The sequence below is a fragment of the Schistocerca serialis genome, chromosome 2 (assembly GCF_023864345.2).
Source record: "Schistocerca serialis cubense isolate TAMUIC-IGC-003099 chromosome 2, iqSchSeri2.2, whole genome shotgun sequence".
NCBI lineage: Eukaryota > Metazoa > Arthropoda > Insecta > Orthoptera > Acrididae > Schistocerca > Schistocerca serialis.
The window spans coordinates 537,597,905-537,624,614 of record NC_064639.1 but is presented as its reverse complement, the minus strand read 5'-3'; the positions used below and the strand labels follow the sequence as shown (position 1 = coordinate 537,624,614).

The window sequence follows — 26,710 nt, the reverse complement described above, 5'->3', positions numbered from 1 at the left end:
GATCTGTAATTCTTTACTATTGTTTTATCCCCCTTTTTGCTAAGCTAGTTGGAGGTAAAAAGTAGCAGCCTAGTCTTCCACTGGAACAGATTTTCTGATTTATCCGCATACAGTATTATTCTAGGAATGTAATGGATGAAATTATTCAGCACTATGTCAAATTTTTACATATATTACATATATTTTTAGGAAATTTAATATGAAATGGAGCTGAGCAGCTATACATGTTACCTAAATGACATCATTAAATATGACTACCAGGATGACATTAAGTTTAAAGTAACAATATCTCTCTGCAACATTGACAAAGTCTACCCTCGTATAATTGCACTTTCTGCCTAGAATTCACAGCTTCACCATTCATTTCACCTTAGATGTCTTTTCAGTCTCTAATTGCCACAGTGGATGTTACTTATCAGTAAACTAGAATCCCCCCCCCAACTACTCCACAGCATTTTTGCAGTTTAAATTACTCTCGTGATGTCCTGCTGTCTCCAAAGCTCCTTCCTCATTAATATGACAAATGAAAATATTAATGTATTTTTTTCCACTGAATGCAGAGTGTTTTTTCTGGGAAATCATTAAAGTACAGTTTTTTATTTTTTTCTAAGTGAAAATATGAATAGTGACAACACAGAACATTTGATAGGATGACTGAGTCAGGCTAAAATTATCTGCCTGCGCTTAAGACATCATCTTGTCTTCGTAATGGTACTACTCTAACAGTTGACCTCTGTGTTGAGTTTGAGACAAAGGGGGAGTAACAACGTGCTGATAACGTCACTTACTCTTTGAGGTATGATCAAATAACTCACTTTGTAGAGTATTTCTCACAAAAACCTGATTTCAAATTTGAATTCTGGTTTATCAGGCAGTCTTAATCTTTTGTGAACATACAAATGCTGCAATGTTCAGTGGTAAATAATTATGAAAATGCAGGACATTGGATGTCTTGAGAGGTTTTTCTTCAATCTACTACCAAGAAGTAAAACAGGATTTAAGGAAGACAATGTCTGTATTAATAAAAGTAAATTACATAACAAATCTAACTTCTGTTATTTTTAATGCATATTATATTTATAATCATAATAAAAAACAACGACATAAATTGGAATTGTACAGAAAAATTACTGTTAAGTATCCAAGTTTGCACTGACAAACACGATGCAGCAGAAAAAATAAGATTTGCATATCACTGGCCAGATATGCTCCCCTTGCTGCAACTGTACAGCAAGTAAGTTTTCTGGCCGCTTCAAAATTGAATATCTGATTAACAAAGGTAACAAGGAAAACAACGAATATAAATGAGACATTTAAAATATAAAATTATCTTTTGAGACACAGAAGAGAGCTGTGCAAGTAACATTAATCATTTATAATACAACGTCTGAAAAATTACTGTTGATATGTTTTTAATTTATAACTTAATTATAAATATTAACATGAGCAGTTATAAATAAATCACATCACTTTCCTGCCAAAAAATGGAACTTCTACATGTGGCATGTTATTTACTTAAAGAAATAAAAATATAAAATTCTAAAATAAAAGCTCATTGAACGCTTCCTCCATCTTTTTTTTTTTTTAACTTGTGCTTCAGACCAAAATAAATCACTGAAATCACAACAAACCCGCCACGAAGATTAAGTTATAATAATCTGTTTTCTGTGGAACCTTCGTACTTCTAGGCATACCACATCAAATTATCACACATGTACGGCACCTCGAACATCATATCTCACAATACACTTCACAACACTGTGCTGGCCATGCACAGGAACTATTAATCATGTCTCATATTTCACAGACGTAAAAACTGCAAATGTGTTTCACGATACTAGATTTCCTCACACAGTCTGAGGTAGTGGTTTTCACTTTATAGTTCCACTACTATAACAACTTTCACATGCACTGTTATTGCATTATTTTTACATGTTTATAATCAATCAATCATATTGAGTTTAATTACAATATTCACAAGATTTAAAAAAGTTATTCAACAATTAACATCAGCTTTGTTCCCTAATCTTTTGTCACTGTGTACAACAAAGCTTTGAGACGGTATTAGGCATAAAGTTGGAACTCTCATGAGCAAAATGTAAATGAGTTCTATAAAAGTACTGTAATTACCTTAGAATTGGAGCATTGCATTGTTGCATTGTATACCAAGGACAGAAAGTTTATAACAAATCAGTTGGGTGCAGCAGTAAACAGCTAGATAGCACCTGCAAGTACTTCTAAATTAGTTTAGTGAAATTAGTGAATTCGAAACGCTGCCCAAACTCACTAGGACTCATTACCTCATTTACACTAGACTGATCTGTAATTACATCTTTTATACCATACTCTTACAAGTCAATGAAAGTATGAAACAAAAATCTAGACCAATTAGGTCATAAAAATGCAGCCATTGTATTGATAAATGTTTATACAGTGTAGTCACTCCTGGTTAAACACAAATAAAGGTAAAATGATATGATGCATTAACTGAATTCCAACAAATGTAATCAAGTATATACAGCTATCAAGAATGCTGCTTTACATTCGTAACTGAAAGTCCCTTACACACTGTGGCAATGAAATCATATTTTTTTCTTCACTAACCTCAAAACCTTAAGTGAAGCAATGTCAACAGCAATAACGAACTGAAGTATTTATTAATATTTGAAAGGAACATGAATTGAAGCACTGGGTATGGATACTTATGGATTATAATATTCTGTGACTGATATCTTGTCCCCAGATAAGGCACTACTGATTTGTATACTGGCTCACATTCACAATATAAGTAATATACTCTTCCATTCATTTGCTGTTAAAAAAAATGAAAAGCTGACATCTGGCATTGCTACTCACAGTTGCAAAATATAACAATAAAAATTAGTAGGTCATTGTTACAAAAAAATGAAACACACTTAATGTTTTTGACTGTTCTTAAAACCACATTAAACAATAAATAAGCATAACAAAAAAGGGAAATAAAGTATGAAATCAGACTCCCTTGACTGATAAAATGATAGCATACTACCTAGCAATATGTACCAATCATTAAATTCACATTTTTATTCCAAAATGTTTTGTTCTCGATTTCTGTTCAGTGTCAAAAACACAGCCACAGAAGAAAAATGTTTATAAATGATGAAACACGATGTAGAAAAATTAAATTAATAAAATAAAACAATATTGACTGACAGATATTGACATAATACTCCAATACTAAGATAATAAATGTCGCCTTGTTTCTTTCTTCCATAAGGCTGACTTCTGTTCTCAAAATTCTGAACTATCCGATATAAACTTATCGTTTTTGACACAAGAGATTGAATACGACTTAAGAGGAGGCTGCCCCTTGAGTAGTGACCAAATAACTGGGATGGGATGCTGCAGTAGCAGTAGCACCAGCCAATTTTCATAATGTACAAGTTCATTAATGTTTCAGCAGTCTATCAATGACAAACACTGTGAACAAGGCTTCTCTGCACAGACACTGTGCAATATAATGAGCGTTTCCTTGAAGCCTTTGCACAGATGAAAAAGCCATGATTTTGAATGCCCTATGTTTCATGGTGAATCATTCTTTCCTAATAAAAGACCGTCCACTGCAAAAGAAAAGAACACAATGGTAAGAGAAAATATATAGTTAAATCTCTCTCTCTCTCTCTCTCTCTCTCTCTCTCTCTCTCTCTCTCACACACACACACACACACACACACACACACACACACACACACACACACGCACGAGAGAGAGAGAGAGAGAGAGACAGAGAGATTTTCTATGCCAAAGGAATGTTATAAAACTAAACAATAAATGTGGCCTTTATGTCCTATACAAACACATGTTAAGGCAATGTCTGTAGCAGATACTGTAACAATGACAGAATTGCATACAAAAAATGCAATAAATTGACTCAAAATTTGTTCTAGACAAAATCTGATACGGTGGAAGAAGGTGGAGAAAGACAAAGTAGAAAATTACAGCACACGCGTAACAGTGTCGCATCTACCACAAGACACAGCCTTATCGAAGGCCTTCAGTGCCAGGCAGGAGGGTTTGCATGCGCCAGTCAAGGGCTCTGCCAGTGGAAACATAGCTAATGGCAGTGTTACCCAAGCCAGCAAGCCTCAAAAGAGGATCAGATGAATCATGTCTTAGGTAGGGTAAAGGAGACTTTATAAGTGAAAGGATGCCAACCTCTCTAGGGGAATAAACTCCCAAGGAAAAAATCCTACTTCCCCAGGTTCAGGGTTGGGTGTGGGTCAAACAATCCCATCTCGTAATATTATTGCAGATACCAAACACTGAACTAGGAAGGATATGGATTACAAGATGATGACACAGCAAAGAAAAAGGTTAACAAGAAGGAATATGGATATCATGATACCCATCTGGAATGTGACAAAACTTAAAAGAGACCAAACAAATTGTGAGAAATCAGCAAGGAAATGGGTAAGAATAGAATAAAAATAGCTGTGCTACAATAAATAAAATGGAAAAGACAGGGAGCAATCACATTGGAGAAATATATTCTGCAGGATAGTGAGTGGAATACAGACCATCATTGTATTGGCTTTCTTATACATAGCTCAATGAAGCCAAATATAATTAGTTTCAAAGCAGTTAGCAACAGGTTGTGTTCTTTAAGAGTTAGGACAATTTTTTTCAATATTACGATGATGTGTGCCTCTGCACCTAACATAGGAATCAAATGAAGATGAGAAGGATGCATTTTACTCCAAACTGGAGGACAAAATCTCCAAAGTGCAAAGGCATGATGCAAAAACAATACTTACGGATCTGAAAGTGAAAACTGGAGAAGAAGTAGTGTATAGCAAAACAACAGGAAAATAAGTGTGTGTGTGTGTGTGTGTGTGTGTGTGGGGGGGGGGGGGGGGGGGGGGGGGGGAGGAGGAAAGAATACAATATACAAAAAATCTAAATCAATGAAAAGCAGGAAGAGTACAAAAAGAAATTAGAAGAGATTATGAAGACAAGAATGAGCACATGGATGGACGGGTATTTGGAAACTATATGGAGGACAGCAAAAACAGCCACCAGTATAGCCACAGAAGAAGTACTGGAGAGGGCAGAATACCAAAGAGCAGTGAAATGGCTTGATGAGGAATGCTCACTGACAATCCAAGAGAGAAATGAACTGGGGGGGGGGGGGGGGGGGGGAAGGAGAGGACAACACCAGTAGTAGAAGACTATAGAGAGAAGGGCAAAAGAGAAGATACATTATTTATGGTGAAGGAAAGGAAGTATGAGAGTAGGAAGATAGAATAGTTGGACTAAATGAGGGACAATAAATAGAAATGAAAATTCTATGAAAGATCTAGAGCAATGAAGAGAGGGTTCCAACTGAGAGCAGTCTTAAAAGGATAAGGGCGGAAACCTCATTGGAGATAAAAGCGAAGTTCGGGAAGTTGGCAAGAGTATTTTGCTGAGTTACTTCATGGAACAGGGTCAGCGAACAGAGAGCAAAGAGAGAGAGAGAGAGAGAGAGAGAGAGAGAGAGAGAGAGAGAGAGGAAACCTTGAATGAACAAGAGGAGGAACTGAACTCAGAATTGGAATTAGAGGCAAATGCGAAGAAGCAGGAAGCCAAACCATCAGAATTAGAGGAAGTGAAGAATGCAATTAAAAACTTAAAGAATAACTAAGCAGCAGGAGAACACAACATAGAGGCCAAATTATTAAAACATGGGGGAAAGAAGGAGGCAGCTGGTAGTAAATTAATAAAGAAAATATGGATAAAGGAAGAAATTCCTAAGGAATGGAGCATGGGAATAAGCTGCCCATTACATAAGAAAGATGACTGGGCAGAGTGCAGTACTTACCATGGAATTACTTTCTTAGATACAACATGTAGGGTGTTTAGTAAGATTTTAGCTTCTCAGCTATGATACCGGATGGAAATGATACTGGGAGATTATCAGGCTGGATTTAGGAAAAATAGATCCACAACAGACCAGCTATTTTTATTCAGATGAGTGTGAGAGAATATTTATGAATGACAGGCAGCTGCATCAGTTGCACGTTTACTTTAAACAAACATATGACAGCCTAGACAGGGATGAGATTCTATAAACTATGAAGGATTTTAGAATCCCACTAAAATTAGGGAAGTTGACTGAATGACAATGAAAGCAAAAGTTTGCACGATTAGAATAGTGCAAGAGTTGTCAGTAGAATTCCTTGTGGGGAGGGGGCTGCAGCAGGAAATTGTGATCTCTGTGCTCCTCTTTAACTTAGTGCTAGAGAAGGTAATTTGGCAAATGCCAACAAACCTAGGAGGAATAATACTTAACCAGCAGGCAGAGGGGGTGGTATATGCTGATGACATCCCATTAATTGCAAGGAATATCAGAGCCTTGTAGGGTAATGATGATGCATTGGAAGGAGCAGTGTAGAATTCCTGAATGGAAACGGATATAGGTAAAACAAAGAATACAATGATGAGAGATCCTAGTGGGAACAGAGGAGACACTGCAATAAAAATAAATGGGAAAGAGTACCAAAGAGTGGAATACCTAGGCCTGATAATACCAGAAGATGATAACACCAGAAGAAATTTGAGAAAGGATAGCTAGTGGAAACCAATGTTGTTGCTTCTTGCAGAATGTATGGATCAGAAAGCTGGGTGGTGACCGCAAGGTAGAAAGGCTGGTTACTGAGATGGAAAAATGAAGATTTTGAGAAAGATATTTATGGCAGTGGGAGAGGAACGAAGTTGGAAATAAGGACAAACACAGAACTACAGACACTTTTTGGACAGATGAATATTGTAATGAAAATCAAGTAAGGAAGAATAAGATGGGCTGGACATGTACAGAGAATGCCTGAAACTCAAACTGTTAATAAAGTATTTATAGAGAAGCCCAAATGGAGAAGGAGAAAAAACCCAGGAAAAGGTGGCTTGAAGGTATGGAGGAGCAATGGGAGTCAGGAATTGGAAAAGAAAAATGATGGACAGTGAAGAATAGAGGAGGTGACAAAGGAGGCCAAGGTTTTACAAGGTCTGTAATGCCAGTCAGTAAGTAAGTAAGTGTAACAATGGGGCAATAAACTGGGACACAACTGATAAGTCACTATAACACATATAAGCTATTTTAAGGAAGTGACAGTAAAAAATTAAGTTTTTACCTAACAGTTACCACAGAGACAATAGTTAAGTCTAAATGGCAAGGACGCTAGAGAGGAGTACAAAAGAAATTGAATCAAACGGGAAGAACAGAAGAGCCATTTAAAAAAAAAAAAATTTCATTAGAATATAGTTGACAAGGCAGAGGGAAAAAATGGACACTCCAACCACACAGACAAGAGCCAATGAGGCGAGTAGACAGGATAAATATACCAAATGGGATTGAGTAATGAGAGTTGAAGGATGGAAGTACAATGAAGTGCCAAAGAAACTGGTATAGGCATACGTATTCAAATACAGAGATATATAAACTGGCAGACTAAAGTGCTGCGGTTGGCAACAGATATATAAGACAACAAGTGTCTGGTGCAGTTGTTAGATTGGTTACTGCTGCTACAATGGCAGGTGATGAAGACTTGAGAGTCTGAATGTGGTGTTATGGCTGGTGCATGAGCAATGGGACACAGCATCTCTGAGGCAGCGAAAAAGTGGGGATTTTCCCATACGAACGTTTCACGAGTGTACCATAAATATCAGGAATCCAGTAGAACTTTAAATCTCTGACATCGCTGGGGCTGCAAAAAGAGCCTGCAAGAATGGGACCAATGACGACTGAAGAAAATCTTTCAACGTGATAGAAGTGCAACCCTTCCACAATTTGCTACATGTTTCAATGCTGGGCCATCAACAAATGTCAGCATGTGAACCTTTCAATGAAACATCACTGATATGGGCTTTCAGAACTGAAAGCCCACATGCGTACCCTTGATGGCTGCACGGCACAAAGCTTTATGCCTCGCTTGGGCTCGTCAGCACAGACATTCGACTGCTGATGACTGGAAAAATGTTGCCTGGTCGGACAAGCCTCGTTTCAAATTGTATTGAGCTGACGGACGTGTATGGGTAAGCAAACAACCTCATGAATCCACAGACCCTGCATGTCAGCAGAGGACTGTTCAAGCTGGTGGAGGCTCTGTAATGGTCTGGGATGAGTGCAGTTGGGGTAATAAGGGATCCCTGATACATCTAGATACTGTGACAGGTGACACATACCTAAGCATAGTATCTGATCACCTACATCCATTCATATCATCCATTGGGAATTTCGACTGACTTGGGCAATTCCAGCGGGATAATGCAACACCCCACATGTTCAGAATTGCTGCATAGTGGCTACACTCTTGAGTTTAAACACTTCCGCTGGCCACCATACTTCCCAGACACAAACATTATTGAGCATTTCTGGGATGCTTTGCAACGCACTGTTCAGAAGTTATCTCCACCCTCTCATACTCTTACGGATTTATGGATAGCCCTGCAGGATTCATGGTGTCAGTTCTCTCCAGTTGGAGGAGAATGAAAGGTGTGTAAAAGGAGGTGTGTTTAGGGCAAGAATTGGCTTTTATGAAAGCATCTGGAAAGAATAGGGTGAAAAGAGAAGATTTTTTCAGCCTTTGGGACTTGGGCTCTATAATACAACTAGGTTCTTTACAATTTAACTATTAAATAAACTCTTTTAATGAGGCCAGCACAGTGCCAAAAGGGTAAAATTCATGCACTGTTCATTATAAGCAGTCTGTGGACAGAATATGTGATGAATGTGTAAAAGTGATTATGGAATAATTTACAGTGTGAATAGATACTGAAAATAACACAATTCAAAGATTGTTAGTCAAAATATTGTATTCTGAATGTCACACATACAGAAATAGAACAATGCAACTAAAATTAAATATGATAAGCTAATTAAAGCTATGTTCTATAAAAATGGATTGATGGAGGTAAGAGTCTGCATACTTTAGCCATTCAGTAAAATTGTAAGCAGAACAGGGCAAATAAAGGGACAAATATTAAAGTAATTTATGTTGCTGAGAATAAGCAGATTTTTCTTCCTTTTTCTAGAACATGTTAAAAAAAAGGCAAAGTGTAATTATTATTATTATTCAATATTTGTTTCTGTTTGCACATGACTGGTATTTCGTAATTCAAAAAAGAAAATTACTGAACTTTTTATCTGTGTCATTTATGAAGCAGACTTGAAATGCACTCTTATAACGTGGAATGTGACTGCAGACACTACTCAAGTCAGTCATACAAGCCTGAACAAAATGCACCAACTTAGTAAGTTTTTGTGATGGTTAAAAATAAAAAAATCTAAAATTAACAACAAACAATTCAAAAGGATAGTAAAATCAGCATCAAAATGAAGTACCATACATGGGGAAACACCACCAAGAATATACACATTCTAGTTAACAAGAAACTAGCACGATTTGCAGCACTCAACCAATATTTAAAATTGTTACACTTACGTTATTGTTTTCTTTTCTACATTCTTGGGTTCTGGTCTTGCTCTATTTAGGACTTTGAGGAAATCTGATGTCTTAGCTCTCATGCGAGAGTGGATGTATGCCTTTGAGCACTTGATGTGGTAATGAAGATAATCTCTGAATATATGAATTAAGTTTATGGTATTGTCCCTGGTACTCCTGTTTGTGTGTCGTGGGAACAGAACTAAAACAAATGGTATGACACACAGTTAGAATTACACTATTTATCAAAATAATTTAATTACACTGCATTTCTGTGGACATATAAACTGATTAAAAATGATTTTACAAGAAAAATGAGGCAACTGTCATACATAAGAAAGACATTTGGTTAACATTCAACAATCTCTTCCATTGTAATTACTCTACCTTTCTATCCTTTTAAAGAATTTTCTAATTCGGAATCCTTAATGACAGACCAAGTAGCTACTAGTAGGTGCAATAAAATTTACATGAGCACTAACCAAGGTAACACTCTTGCAACCAACAAAACAAATTGTTTCCTATTATAAGACATAAGCCCCCTGATTTGCTCTCCTTGGGGAACTCTACAGCTGTCTTCATTTGCTGACTTAATATAGGCTGCTGGCCACTGAAGTTGCAACACAGTAAGAATAGCAAAAAACAAATTTTTACCTACAGTGCATTTACTGTGCAGTAGGATGATTAAATTTGTATGATTTGGGAATATACAGAGTGTTAAATTTAGTACAGTTTACTTACAGTGCATTTACTGTGCAGTAGAATGATTAAATTTGTATGGCTGGTTCAAATGGCTCTGAGCACTATGGGACTCAACTGCTGAGGTCATTAGTCCCCTAGAACTTAGAACTACTTAAACCTAACTAACCTAAGGACATCACAAACATCCATGCCCGAGGCAGGATTCGAACCTGCGACCGTAGCGGTCTTGCGGTTCCAGGCTGCAGCGCCTTTAACCGCAAGGCCACTTCGGCCGGCTAAATTTGTATGATTTAGGAATATACAGAGTGTTAAATTTAGTACACAGATTTACCACCTCTGCCAGCCTCAATGACTCTAAGCTGGGCATTGAGTTTAACTAAGCTTGGATGACAAGATATGGCATTCCATGCTGCTTTAATTGTTCTGTCAAAGTTCATCAATCCCAGTGGCAGGTGTGATGCCATGCCAGTATTTTGGTTAATCTATTATCTGATTTTTTTTATTGGGTATGAGATCTGAAGAGCATCCTGACAAGGCCAACAGTCAAACACTACCACTGTCAAAGTACATCTGGACAAGACGGGCAACATGCATTCTTGCATTACATAATTTAAGATAAAATGTGATGTCTACTGTCCAAATTCCTGGCTATGCGAACCAGAGGTGATCATTTAGTGTACCCAATGACACCCCACACCATCACACTAGTTGCTAGGTCCATATGACAACGATCAATGCAATCTGTCAATGTTTGTTGTCCTTGGAACTTCTTTACATGGACACGTCCATCACGATGCTGTGCGCAGAACTGGGAATCTTGTTGTAATACAGGATGGTGTCATTCCTGTGTCCAGTGTTGTTGGGCACACCATTGTTGGAGCACCTTTCTTTGCTGCCATGTCAAGGGAAGCCACAACAATGGCTGCACACTAACAATCTGCAGTTCTCCAGTATCTTTCTCTATATGTGTAGAAAATTATCTTCTTGTAAAGAAGCCCACTTCCTGACTGAAGGTAACTGATGAGGCTGCATGATCCTGCAAAGTCAACGAAACAATGTGTCTGTTCTTATGGGTGATAGCTGAGTGTGAGGTCATTGAGGTCCTGTGAGGTATTGAGCATGACCCTCCTGAACCCATCAATTCTGTATTTGCATCACAATCATGAGATCCCAATCAACGTGAAGGCAATATCATTGAACGACGAAGTGCAGTCTTGATATACCGCAATACTGCCGCTGTTGAATACTGACACACTGGCAGAAATTTCTTTTCTCAACAAGGCATAATATATTTTATAATTAAATTTTCCCCAAGACATTTAAGTCTTATCTCTATCTATGATAATGATGGAAGCTGAAGAAATGAATTAAAATTAGTGCAATGGCCAGGACTCAAACCCATGTCTTCTCGCATACTAGGCAGAAATGCTGACCACCACACCGGTGCAGCACTACAATCAACACTGATGCATGAACTACTCAAGTCAAATGTCCTCCCCAAGACAAACTTCAATTCATATCTTCACCTTATTTTTCCCCTAAATTGTCACTATTGCCAGGGCTCTGCAAGAAAACCCGGGTCCAAGTCCTGGTACAAATTTTAATTTATTTCTTCAGCTTCCATCATTATCATAGATAAAGATGAGGCTTAAATGTCTCAGGGAAAATTTAATTATAAGTTCCATAAGATCACCTGGGGTACAGGGCCTCCCCCATTACGTCCAACCCTGGCGTGCCATTCCAATGTCAGAGAGCCCTGGCAATAGTGACAATTTAGGGGGAAAATAAGCTGAAGATATGAATTGAAGTTTGCCTTGGGGAGGGCATTCGATTTTGGTAGTTCATGCAGCAGTGTTGACCATAGTGCTGCATAGAATGCAAGAAGACTCAGGTTTGAGTCCTGGCCGTTGCACAAATTTTAATTCATTTCTTCAGCTTCCATCATTACCATAGAGGCACAATATGATCTTCCCACAAACAACTAATATTCAGACGTAATTTCTGAATGAGTAATCCACTTTTTAATCTTTTCTTATACAAAGAATGTAGCTGAAATATTAATCATTTGTGTATCCAAGCATATAGTGCACATCATGCCAATCTGACATTTGTTGCATGCCACCTTCATGGTGTTGCAAATTTAATGGTCAGCAGTGTATTTGTTCCAGTTCAGAGACACATAACAACATTCAGTGATCAACCTTACATGGTAGGCTAAGAACTATAAACCAAAAACATAGAAAAAATCTGAACCACTGTCACCATCAAGGAGTACAGGTGCTTACATATATTACAAAAAGTTGAAAGAAACTAATACAGACAGTCAGTGATGAATACCTACAGGAGAAATATATGAAATTCAGTGGTGAGGGGAGGGTCTACGCACCACAGATCAGAGAAGAACTAAAAAAAAAAAAAAAAACCTAAATTCTGAGCAAGAGGTACTTTATTTAAACGTAAGACTTTTTCTCTTTTACACTTCCTTATGTTGTCTGTATCGTCTCACTTGACTTACATTTTGCACTACATGCACTTAAAACAAAATTTCTCTTAATTACTTTCTATTTTGGAACTCTATTGGTTTGAAGAAGAAAATAAATTTTTAGCATGTCAACAGTCCTTAATAATATCCCTTCCCTTTGCCCACTTTTCCAGTGCCACACACATCTTAAGCTCTTCATGAGGGCTGTTTGAACAAATAAAATCCTGATGAGTGAGTTCAGAAATATGTTGCATTTTTCACACTTATTGATGTCTTAACTGAGCAGGGATAAACCAGCAAATACAGTGGAAACACAATTATCTGGACCAACTGTTGTTATAACTCATTTGAATAATCAAAATTCCAGACAATTGAATAAACAAAGAAAAGTAAGTTTTGTACTATGAAGGATAATCTGTCATCCACATATGGTTATCTTTTAGGTATCTTGTAATATGGTTATCCCCCCCCCCCCCCCTCCCCTGTAGAGGTGGTATGCTCCTTTCTCATTTCAACATGTGAACTTTATTACTGAGATACTTACAGTTCAATGTGAATTCAAACCACAGTAGCATTTAAAAGTCTGGATCTTAAGACTGAAAATCTTCAGGTTTATAATCAATATTGACCAAGTGAGCCACCAAGTCACATAATTAGAAAATCAACTGCTCTACAAACAGAATGTAATTCACTGTGCCATTGGTTTCCAGTCAAAAATGTTTAAAGCTTGTTGCAGATATATTCTCCTGATTATTATGCTAAAAAAAATTGTTACTTTACAATTCTAGTAGAAACTCCAGAAAATGTGAAATGGTGAGCTGTTCTCCACCCCCAATTTGGTTTGAAAACACTGGTACTTTAGTAGTGTGCACATATGAAAGCTGATGGTGGGGCCATGCAAGATGGCAAGGAGCCATGTATCACATGATACTCCTGTCAATAGCATAATTCTGCAGTAGCTGCCTGTAGAATGCACATTGGGAAGTGTGAAGAATATTTAGTTTGGATTCTCTGTTAGTTTAGGTGTGGTGAGCTTACTTAGCAACTATAGTATTCATCAGGGCAAACACGACAACTAATATGTTAAGAAGTGAATCAGGATATTTATAATGGCCACTGACTATGGCTTTCTCAAGAGTTAATATCTTTCCATTTGCAATATAATATTTTCAAAAAGATGGATTTTAAGCTAAAATTTTTATTTAGGTGTGCATTTCAACACATCTCTTTAGAAAACTGGCTAGGCTGTTTATGATCTTTGCTGTGTCACACCACACCATTTGCAATATTATAATATGAAAAATATGGATTTTAAGCTAACACTTTTATTTAGGTATGCATTTCAATACATTTCTTGAGAAAAGCGGCACGACTGCTTATGGACTTTGCTGCACCACACCATAGAATGTAGTTAGAAAGAGAACTACTGTGATAAAGCCTTTGTTAAAAAGTCTCACTATCTAACAACAAATCTAATCACTAGTTTTGATTGAAGTATTGATTGTATACCTTGAGTTTTGCATTGGAATATGATGAAGGCGCGAGCGCGCGCGCACACGCACCCACCCACCCACCCACCCACCCACCCACACACACACACACACACACACACACACACACACACACACACACACACACACACACACAAAACTGCTGAATGCTCTGAAATAAATTATTTCTATTTGACACACATAGATGGCAAGACGCCTTCCCAAAAACAATGGGAGTTGATATTGTTTTTCATTGCATAAGCATACAGGGATTTACATTTCCACAATCCGTCACAAGATTGTACAAAGCTAACCGGAATCTTACCAAAGGTTATATATCCAATATTTTCTCCTACTCTGGCATCAGTGTTTTGGAGTTCAAGAGGTGGTTCTCTGTGACTGAACAGAACCTGGGGAGCTGTATGGCTTGCTCTTCTTCCTTCTTTAAATTCTTGCATAAACACTTTTCCAATTATGATATCATCTTCATCTTTAAATATTGTACTAAAGACAACGGTCACTCTATCAGCTTTTGCTTCAACATACCTGTAAGAAGACAATTACTTGTCACATATACTGCGTAACTATTAACAAATTTTAAACTCATATTTTGTTACTATAAAAAAAGTAAGAACACAATAAATCTTGCATCTATTAAATAAGATCTCTAGTAAAACAACTGCCAAACAGCATGGCAGGCTACTACTATCCTCCTGCATTGGTACCTATATTTTACCCCTTCCCAATCACAACCTGCTTGCTTCTACTGCTTCAATCTAAACTGAAAGCATCATACTGTTGGGAAATCAGAAACTCATCAATAACCATTTTTAAAAACTAAGTACATTCTTCAACAGTATGTTTGTGACACATTGCTTACAATAAAATTAGGTAGCAATCACTGATTCATCCATAAACGTGTGGAAAACCAAGAAGTATCACAATAAATCTGATAAATGTGCCATGCCTTTGGACTTTTAGCATTTAATTTGTGTCACTTTGGCAGCTTACGAAGAAACTCAACTACTTTTGTTAGAGTTGAGCCATCCACTCAGTTATTCCTGTGCAGCCTATTTCATATTCCTCCCTGTAACCCCAAAGTTCATTAATGAAGCTCTTCTTTAATTTTTACTGTCTTATGTTCATTGGCTGCATGTCAATTACAATGCACAAAAATTGGGCTAATTTCACAAGCATTACAGCTTGTGATTTTGCAGTCAGAGTCAGTTAACATGCCAGTTTTCCGAGCATGGTACTGTGTCATATGTAATTAACTGTCACTGATGAAACCAATTTTTCAACCGGGGTTAGAGTGGCCTTCTAGTCTACCACATCCAGAAAACTTTCATTTTAACATTACAGTGTATTCCATAATACACTTTTGTTTGGTCTTTATGAAATATATTGGATCTAAAATATGTATATGAGAAGATCAGCAGTGCTCTTAACACACGTCAACAGCATACTGTGGAATATGTTACTACAAAGCTTGGAAAATAGTAAATGTTGGAAAGAGACATCCACACATGGGTGTGAATGATGCATCGTACCTTACAGCTAACTACAAAAAGCACCCAGTTTGATCAAAATAGAAACCATCCATTTCCAACGACTGCCACTGTACTCCAAAGGCCTTTTTTACGGTAAATTTGTTTGACACATATGAGCTGCAGAAAAAAATATTGCAGCATACTGTGTTCTGACTACTGTGGCACAAGGGCTAAAGTTGCTAGCTGGCAACATGCAGATCACTGGTACGATTGCTGTCACTCGGAATTATTGATTATTTAACATCTGTGATTTCTGGATGGTTCTGGTACTCATTTATCATTGGTTTAGAATCAAAACCTATAACCTCAAACATAAAACAAAAATATTTTTGTTGCATTATTAGGAAGAGAACCCAGTTTCTTAACTATTACTAAGCCACGGGGGGGAAAAAAATGACCTTTGTGCTGTACTCTAGTGAGGAAAAAAAGAAACCACACATATTGTTAGGCAATCATATTAAGTGAGAAAACTATGCATAACTTTTCTGAGGTACAAGGTTTCAATTATAAGCCAATGCTGTGCAGTAGTGGAATTTGCTATAATACCCTACATATGTATAAACAGGACAACTCTGCTGAGAAAGACAGTTCACCCTTGTACTTTTGTGTATGCTGAATAAAAATGCTTTCAAGTGTGAAGTGTTGCTTCTTGTATATGACCCTGATTTCATAATCAATGGATACAAAAGCACCAGTGAATCACACAAACATCAGGCATATGTAATGGTGCAACTCAAATACAGGAGGGGTGTGGTCATGACACCAAAATGGAGTTTAACAGTGCTGAAAAATTATGCACAATTGCTACTTCTGTTTTCTGCACTAATTTCTTTCTGTCAGTGTGTCAAATTCAGTCATTAAATAAGTAACTTTGATTTTTGGTGATTTTAGCTGTACGGGCATTTTTAGAATACTAATACTGGAGACATCATTTGAGGCTATAAAGATTCTGTTTGTTGCTTCTCTAAACCAAACAATAAAAGCAAGCCAAACTGTTTATATGAGGTGTGGCTATAAAATAATGGGACTGATGTTGTCATGGAGTAAATGCACTCGTGCAAACAACAAACAGCTGCAAAGTGTGAAGCATTCTCAGTCATATGCAGCATCTCTGGGTCTATAGACAAATCAGTGTGGTCATGGCCTTCATTTGTGTAAGAGATAACACTTTGTTTTGCCAGAAAAATGAAAAGTGTAATATTAGAGCAAAAATGAAAGTGTAATAATAGAGCAACAAACTGTCATGAAGTTTCACATGGAACTTGGAAAAACTGCTACCGAAACCTAGCATTTACTACAAGAAGGGTATAGCTGTTTATAACATATGCAAGTTTTTGAGTGATTCAAAAATTTCCACAATGGCCAAGAAGATACTGAAGATGACACACACCCAGGACAGGACACCTTTCAATATCAAAAATGGATGAAAATACCAAAAAAGTAGGTAATCTGATTCAATATGACCAGTGGTCGAGTATTCAATTGATTGCTGAAACTGTAGGAATTGACAAAGAACGTATAACGCAAATTTTACATAATCAGTTTAACAAGGCAAAAATGTGTGCAAAACTGGTGCAGACAATTCTCACGACTAAACAAAAAGCAGCTCGTGAAAATGTTTGTACTGACACTTTCAATATTACTGAAAATGATCTTAATTTCTTGAAAGGAGTTATAATATGTGATGAATCACAGTTTTTCACTTATGATCCTCAAACTAAGCACCAATCCAGGATTTGGAAATGTCCAACTTCACAGAGAACAAAAAAAGTTTGAATGAGGAAATCAAGATTCAAAGGGGTGATGATTGTTTTCTTCAATATTCAAGGAACTGTGTACCTTCACTGAGTACCTGAAGGTCAAACTATTAAATCAACAATAAATCGAGGTTCTTGATCAACTCTGCGAGAAAATAAGAAAAAAATGACCCAAATTGTGAAAAACAAGTCATGGGTTCTGCACCAAGACAACGCACCAGCTCATACCGCACTGTCTATTATGAAGTTTCTATGAAGCACAGCATCCCAGTATTAGACCACTGACCTTATTCACCTGACCTAGAACAACATGACATAATTATTCCTCAAGGTCAAACCTGCATTAAAAGGAATAAGATTTCATTTTCTCGATGCAGTGAAAGAAAAAGCAGCACACATCAAGGAGCTCAGAGAGGTAGGCTTCCAGCACTGTTTCCATTAACAGAAAATTTGAATGGAGCATTGCAGGTATACAATAGGGAGTATAGTGAGGGTGGCAACAGGTAAATATATATGTATTTGAAAAAAAGTGTTTTACAGCAATAGTTTTGTTGTTTTATAACCATACCTCATACATAACATTGCAAAATTATTTATAGCCTCTGAAGATGTCTCGTGCATTAGAAGATGAAATGGTAGGCACAGGGCATGCCCTATACCACAGCCTAAATGACTAAAATCACCTACAGACTGATGGAGATGTGCAAATTCTGTTCAGGTAGTTACACTTTTTATTCACTACGGAGCACATTTCACACCGTTTTACCAGCTTTGCATTGAAGACTTTGTTGCAGGTTTTTCGAAAACTCTTCCAATGGCAAACTCTTGCACAAAGAATTCCACACACATTTTCCACGAATTGTGTTTCAGATAACACTCATTGTTTTATCAAAGGCGCGATTTTGTGCTACATTGAACTAGTCGCTGACTACGTTTGCTCAACTCAATTCAACATAATGATAAAATGTAGGAGATGCACATGTGCAGACATTTGATGGCCAGACTGGTGCATAAGAATTACAGTTTCCAGCATTTTCTGTGTTAAGCAGCTGTTCTGTTCATTTCCTCGATTCCACGTCAGTCTTAGAAGAATTTTCTGGGCCAGTTTTATTTTGCTTTCCTTGCATGTTTTTCTGCAACTTACAAGGCCTCTTCAGCAGCTCAACTAACGTCATGAAGTTGCCTGACAGGTAGGATACAACCTGCTGCATTCATCAGGCCTCTTATCAGGGTGGCACCCCCCCCCCCCCCTCCCCCCATTAGATACTGTGTCTGAGAGGTCAAATGAAAAGCATACCATGTTCAACTTTCCAGATGGTTCAGGATTCATTAGTATACTAACATCACTGCAGTTGTGGGCTGAGTCAACAGAGATGTTGCACTTCCAGAGTTAAAGTCAAAGTGCCTAACACCCTACATCACCTTAAAGAAGGCCTTCTGTGTATTCAAATGAAATGTTTCTATGTCATGCACAATATTCTTTAAACCAAATTACAGCTGTAAGCTAAATGTTGCAGTCTGACAATCTTAAAGATAATTTACTTCACTTTCTAACCCATCAATAATAGCAAAACAATGTAGAAACATTTCCATGTAAGAGCTATTAGTTGCACTAATATTAGAACAGTTTATGCTCAAGAGCTTCCTCACCCTACAATGGCCACTGTCCACTGTCAATCCACCTCTGGCTACCTCATACAAGCCACCATCCAACCAAATGACAACAGTACGGCACATCTCTGGCATGTTTCTGCTCTCACATTGCTAAGCATAAAATTGTTTATTACTGTAGTTTGATTTTCCATGCAAAATAATGTAAATGAACTGACTGAAGACCATGCTTTAAGACAGTAAACTCAGGCTGCTGTATATGCATCTATCAATCATCATTTTGCTATTTCAAACAATGGAAAATCCAGGATGGAACGCGACAATATTACGAGATGGAAAGTTGCTATTAACCATATAGCAAAATAATGTAAATAAACCAAATGAAGAAGATGCTTCAACACAATACACTTAGGCTGCTGTATATGTATCTATCAATCGTCATTTTGTTATTTCAAACAATGGAAAATCCAGGATGGAATGCGACAATATTACGAGATCGAAAGTTGTTATTCACCATATAGGGAGATGCTGAGTCACATTTAGGTACGACAAAAAGACACACACAATTATAGCTTTCGGTCATTAAGGCCTTCGACAACAATAGACAGACATACACGTGTGCGCTCGCTCTCTCTCTCTCTCTCTCTCTCTCTCTCTCTCTCTCACACACACACACACACACACACACACACACACACACACAAATGCAACTTACACACACAGTTGCAGTCTCAGGCAAGTGAAACCACAATGCGAGCAGCAGCACCAGCCGTGATGGGAGTGGCGAATGGGTGGGGGTAAGGAGGTGGCTGGAGTGGGGAGGGAGAGGAATAGTATGGTGGGGATGGTGGACAGTGAAGTGCTGAAAGGTTAAACTGATGGCAGGGGAGTGGAGGGGCAGGGGATAGGGGGGGGGGGGGGGGAGGGGGCGGAGGAAGTAGCGGAAAAGGAGAGAAATGAAAAGACTTGGTGTAGTTGCGGAATGACGGCTGTGTAGTGCTGGAATGGGAACAGGGAAGAGGCTGGATGGGTGAGGACATTGACTAATGAAGGTAGAGGCCATGTGGGTTACAGGAACGTAGGATGTATTGCAGTGAAAGTTACCACCTGTGCAATTCATAAAATCTGGTGTTGGTGGGAAGGGTACCTATGGCACAGGCTGTGAAGCAGTCATTGAGATGAAGGATATCATGTTTGGCAGCATGTTCAGCAACAGGGTGGTCCACTTGTTGGTTGTCATGCCAATATAGAATGCAGCACAGTGGTTGCAGCTTAGCTTGTAGACCACCTGACTGGTTTCACAGGTACCCCTGTCTTTGATGGGATCGGTGATGTTTGTGACTGGACTGGAGTAGGTGATGGTGGGAGGATGTATGGGACAGGTCGTGCATCCAGGTCCATTACAGGGGTATGAGCCATGAGGTAAGGGTTGGGAGCAGGGGTTGTGTAGGGATGGACAGGTATAGTGTGTAGCTTCGGTGGACAGCAGAATACCATTGTGGGAGGGGTGGGAAGGGTAGTGGGCAGGGTAAATTTCTCATTTCTAGGCATGATGAGAGGTAGTCAAAACCCTGGCATACTATGTAATTCAGTTGCTCCAGTCCTGGGTGGTATTGAGTTATAATGGGAATGCTCCTCTGTGACCAGACGATGAGACTTAGTGAGGTGGTGGGAGACAGGAAATATAAGGCATGGGAGATTTGTTTTTGTACAAGGTTGGGAGGATAATTATGACTGGTAAAGGCTTTGGTGATACCCTAAGTATATTTCAAGAGGGACCGTTTGTCACTGCACATGCAATGACCACGGGTGGCTAGGCTGCATGGAAGGGCTTTTGGTGTGGAATGGGTTGCAGCTGTCAAAATGGAGGTATTGTTGATGGTTAGTAGGTTTTATATGGACGGAGGTACTGATATAGCCATCTTTGAGGTGGCGATCAACATCGACGAAGGTGGCTTGTTGGGTTGAGTAGGACCAGGTGAAGCAAATGAGAAGTTGTTGAGGTTCTGGAGGAATGCGGATAGAGTGTCCACACCCTCGATCCAGATCGCAAAGACGTCATCAATGAATCTGAACCAGGTGAGGGATTTATGATTCTGGGTGTTTAGGAAGAATTCCTCTAGATGGCCCATGAATAGGTCGGCATACGATGGTGATATGCGGGTGCCCATAGCTGTACCGAGGATTTGTTTGTAGGTAATGCCTTCAAAGGAGAAGTAATTGTGGGTGAGGATATAGTTGGTCATGCTGACTAGGAAGGAGGTTGTTCGTTTGGAATGCATCGGGTGTTGGGAAAGGTAGTGTTACTATTTTCTTTTGAAACCCTATACTCAATGTTCGTTCTTCTTTCTCTTCTTTCCTGTGTTTCTCTTGGCACCTTACAAATTGCACTGCACACTCGACTTACTAGCCACAATGCATCAACCGTCTCGGCTGTGCACTACAGATAGCTACAAGATCACACTGATTGTTGGTGCAGCATCTTATGTCCCACATGAATCAGGCCGATATAATTAATCCTATACTTCCAAATTGATCACTCTCCCTGCATCATTTCCTGTATTTTTGCATGTTATCTCCCGCATCTCTCCCATGGCACATGATCTTATATCTCATCCTACGAACCCATCCCCACACTCCCATACTTTCTCCATTCTATCCCAGTTCACACCCACTAATTCCACCATCCAGTCACATCTGCTGTCCCTCTTCTTCACATTTACCCTTTGCCCATATAAAGTTATTCTTTACCCTTGTGACTTTTCGCCACTTTTAGTGAGTTTTCTCTATCACTGACTCATGCAGATTTCAACTTGTTTTCCCCTTTTGCATCCATTTAATCCTTTTTGTGGATTTTCACACATATTTGGGTGTATTTTTGCGAAATTTTTCAGACATAATTCTACATTATTTATGTAATTTTTCACATTTTTCCACCACCATGGATCCTTGCTCCTCCCACCTGCATCAATACAGAAAAGTTTCCTTATCTCTAGCCAGATTCCGTCCCACATACTGTTCCTGTGTTGTTGCTTGGCTCAGGGAATCCCCCCTAATGGCCTTACCATCAAATTACCCATCTCTGGCTCCACCCCTCCTTCCACAATGACCTCCACCTGTTCAGATTCCACCAATCCTTAGCCCTCACGAACATAGTTCTGCAAAACCGTATCAACCAAGCCCAAACCTCCTTGCAGTACCTTCTCTCCATCTGCAAAATTCTCCTGCTATGCAATCCCAAATTCCTGGAACCCATAACTCAGATTGAAACTCTTGCCCTGCAGGAACTTGAGCAACATGCACAACACCATCTCAAAAAGCTCTCCATCCTGCTCACTTCCTACTCCTGCTTTGGAGTACCACTGTCCACCACCTCTACAACAACGTCCAAACCTCCCCCATGTTGCCTCACAGCTGACAAACCCCGTCTTGCAGACCTACTACACTTACCCTACCCTCCAAAACTCTCTCCCAGCACCACACAGAATCCAGAACCTAAAGAAACCTGCAACACAGTCATGAACCTTTCCTTCAGAAACCTTAGCCCCACAGAAATATCAGTCCTTTCCAAAGGCCTCACCTTTTGCCCCACTGCCAAAATCAATCATGCAGGACTTGCTAAAGATCTTATCTCCTTCTACCAGTCCCTACAGTGGAAAACTTTTTTGCCATCAACCCTACAAATCAGACTCAACAAAAGACCAATATTGAACCTTGCCTAACTCAGTTCGCTCCTCCATCAACCGTGATCCATCCCCACTGCCTCCAAACCACTCCCTGTTAACTTTCGAGAATTTTTTAACCTCGAACGTTGCCTCACCATCTTTCCCCAAATCCCTCAACGTGCAAACTAACCTTACATCCACAGAAAGAACCGCAGTCCACCATGTAAAAACTCATCCTGACCTTATAATCATACCTGCAGACAAAGGCTCCACCACTGCTGTTTTGAACCGCAAGGGTTAGCTGGCGGAAGGACTCCACCAGCTGTCCGATACTTCCACTTACATAACCTTGCCACAGATCCCATTCCAGTAATCCAGCAGGCTCTCCATTCACTACTCAAATACTTTGGCACATCCCAGAACCTCTCCCTAGAGTCACTCTCTCAACTCACCCCTACCAGTCCCTGCCTTCTACATGCTTCCTAAACTCAATAAGCCTAATCAGACAGGACACCCCATTGTGGCCAGTTACTGTGCCCCCACTGAGAGAATCTCTGCTCTTGTAGACCAACACCTTCAACCTATTACCCGGAACGTTCTCTCTTATATAAAGGATACCAACCATTTACTCCATCGACTCCTCACCGTTCCTGTCCCTTTCACAGTGCCCTGCTCATCACTATTGATGCCACCTCCCTGTACACTAACATCCTTAATGCCCAGGGCCTAACTCCCACTGAACACTACCTTTCCCAATAACTGATGGATTCCAGACCAACAACCTCCTTCCTAGTCACCATGACCAACTATATTCTCACCCACAATTACTTCTCCTTTGAAGGCATTACCTACAAACAAATCCGCGTATGGCTAGGGGCACCCACATGGCACCATTGTATGCCAACCTATTCTTGGGCCAGCTAGAGGAATTAGTCCTAAATACCCAGGATACTAAACTCCTCACCTGGTTCAGATTCATTGATACCATCTTTGCTACCTGGATCGAAGGCGAGGACACCCTATCCACATTCCTCCACCCCAGAACCTCAACAACTTCTCCTCCATTTGCTTCACCTTGTCCTACCCAACCTAACAAGCCACCTTCCTAGATGTTGACCTCCATCTCAAAGATCAGTACCTCCATCCATATCGTCACCAGCAATACTTCCACTTCAACAGCTGCCGCCCATTCCATACCAAGAAGGCTCTTCCGTACAGTCTAGCCACCCGTGGTCATCACATCTGCAGTGACAAGCTGTCCTTTTCGAAATATACCGAGGGTCTCACTGAAGCCTTCACTGACCGTAATTATCATCCCAACCATGTATAAAAACAAATCTCCCATGCCTTATCTTTCCAGTCTCCCACCACCTCCCAAAGTCCCACTGTCAGGCCACAGAGGAGCATTCCCCTTTTAACTCAGTACCACCGAGGACTGGAGCAAGTGAATTACATTCTCCACCAGGATTTTGATTACCTCTGTCATGCCCTGAAATGAGAAATGTCCTGCTTACTAACGTATCCACCTCTCCCACACTGGTATTCCGCCATCCACTGAACCTACACAATATACTCATCAATCCTTACACAACAACTGCTCCCAATCCCTTACCTCATGGCTCATACCCCTGTAATAGACCTAGATGCAAGACCTGTCACATAAATCCTCCAACCACCACCTACTCCAGTCCAGTCACAAACATCATCACCTACCACATCAAAGGCAGGGCTACTACTTGTGAAACCAGTCATGTGGTCTAAAAGCTAAGCTGTAACCACTTTGATGCATTCTATGTAGGTATGACAACCAACAAGCTGTCTGTCCACATGAATGGCCACTGGCAAACTTTGGCCAAGAAACAAGTGGACCACCCTGTTGCTGAACACGCTGCCAAACATTATATCCTTCATTTCAATGACTGCTTCATAGCCTGTGCCATATGGACTCTTCCCACGAACACCAGCTTTTCTGAATTGCGCAGGTGGGAAGTTTCCCTACAATACATCCCACGTTCCCGCAATCATCCTGGCCCCAACCTTCATTAGTCGCTGTCCTCAACCATCCAGCCCCTTCTCTGTCCCATTCCAGCACTACATAGCTGTTATTCCACCAACACACCCAGTCTTTTTATTTCTCTCCTTTTGCACTAATTATCCCCCCCGCCTTTCTCATCTGTGCCCTGCTCTCAGTCTAGTCTGAAGCACTTCACTGTTCGTCACACCTACCATACTATCCCTCTCCGTCACCGCTCCAGCCTGCTGCTTACCCCCAACCAGTCGCCACTCCCATCGTGCAATGGTGCTGCTGCTGACAGTGTGATTTCAGTTGCGTGAGACTGCAGTCTGTGTGTGTGTGTGTGTGTGTGTGTGTGTGTGTGTGTGTGTGACAAGTGCCATCAGACAAATCACGTCAGCAAAGGATCTTATCATTTCAAGAAAGATAATTCTGGCATGAATGATTTTGTACAAGAAGTACTGATAATTGATGTATGGCATGAACTGTGACTTTTAACCTTCAAGAAATATTTGCATTCAAGAGGCAAGGTTCACCATTATTCACAACTCCCTCCACCCACACCCTCTGCAAATGTTTAAAATTGTGTCACTGGATGCAGACTTATACCTACATTACTGCCTGCTTATTATCAGCTTTTTTGATGGGATATTCTGCCGCTGCTCTGAAAGTTAATGGAAATGTTCCATGCAGCAAACTAGCAATAATTCCATAAAAAAATAGTGAAAATAAGTGACAGAAAAGCATCTCTGAACTAAAAAATAATAATAATTAGTGAGGTTTAACAAATTCCACCAGTCATCTGATTATTATGAAAAGCTGCTTTTTTTATCTTCACAGCATTGCAGCACAACCTTAGCAATTCTGAGGGCTCCTTTATTTAATTCTGTTGAAGTTGTTTCCCATTACATTGGAGGGGAAGGAAATGGACAAACATACACTTTTAAATATGCTTTTACAGGATGATTTCAGTCTATGGCTACTGTCACAGTAGTATGCGTAAGACATTTATAATGTGAACACACTCTCATTGCTGTAGTAGTAGTTAAGGCAGAAAGGAGCAGGTTTTTCACAAAGCAAAAGTTGGGAAAAATTTTAATTTACTCAAAAAAATGACATTCACCTGGTCAAAAAATGAAATTTGCTGTCTCACTGTCACTTACTACACAAGAATTGTTCAGTACATTTTATCAAAATTAGAAGTAAGTATCTAGTCAACTCAGTAGGATAATTCAGTTCCAGTCCTGGAACACTGTCAACTTTCACAGAGTTGTAAAATATTATCCAGGTAGCACTTTCTGTATACTTTTGAGACAATAGGAGTGATTTACTAATATTTGTCTTGCTATCTGAGTAAAGGGACTTTAATGGCATCCTATCCTGAATCATCACTTTGTAATGGTGTTAATTTGTGTCAAATACACATGAACCAAAGCACAAGTCTCATTAATGGTCAGTATTTACAAAACAGTGGAAGCAGTATTACAGTGGTCTGATACTTAACTCATTTAACTAGAACCCTTTTAAAGATTGTCTTGTCAGTTGCATAGTGGATGGTAATACTTGTTACGCAATTGTCTGTTGAACAACAATGAAATCTCTTGTCATTCTTTTATCATTAGCAGTACATGAACTAAGGACTATGTTCAGTAACTCACATTAACCAAATTGATGCCAAATAAAAAGAGACTTTTTTTTTTTAAACTGATCTGAAGGTGTATTTTGCAAACAGTGATGCATGATTTAACTGTAATGTGATCAATGTTTAACCTGTCATTTAATATGTAAAAATATTATTTACAAAACAAGATGTATAATGAATCATCAAAGAGGCAAAAATAGTACTAAACCTGGCGAGACAGAGTGTGAAGCAAGCTGCATTAAGTAGCAGTATTTACAGTAATTACTTCTTGTGTGAAAAATTGCAGCTATAATTTGTAAGTACATGTTTGACTAAACTACAACATAAATACATACTGCAACC

General features: G+C 39.2%; 1 protein-coding gene across 1 annotated transcript in view; it reads right to left on the bottom strand.

Moving 5' to 3' along the window:
* Positions 1-1,046: 1,046 nt before the first annotated feature.
* LOC126457512 (probable actin-related protein 2/3 complex subunit 2) overlaps positions 1,047-26,710 on the bottom strand; it is a 50,106-nt gene continuing 24,442 nt past the window's right edge. The window contains exons 5-7 of the mRNA XM_050093849.1: positions 14,455-14,675; positions 9,456-9,657; positions 1,047-3,599 (exon numbers count right to left, since the gene is read on the bottom strand). Of these exons, the coding sequence (XP_049949806.1) occupies positions 3,572-3,599; positions 9,456-9,657; positions 14,455-14,675 (451 nt within the window). The 3' untranslated portion in view covers positions 1,047-3,571. The remainder of the gene's footprint in view (positions 3,600-9,455; positions 9,658-14,454; positions 14,676-26,710) is intronic.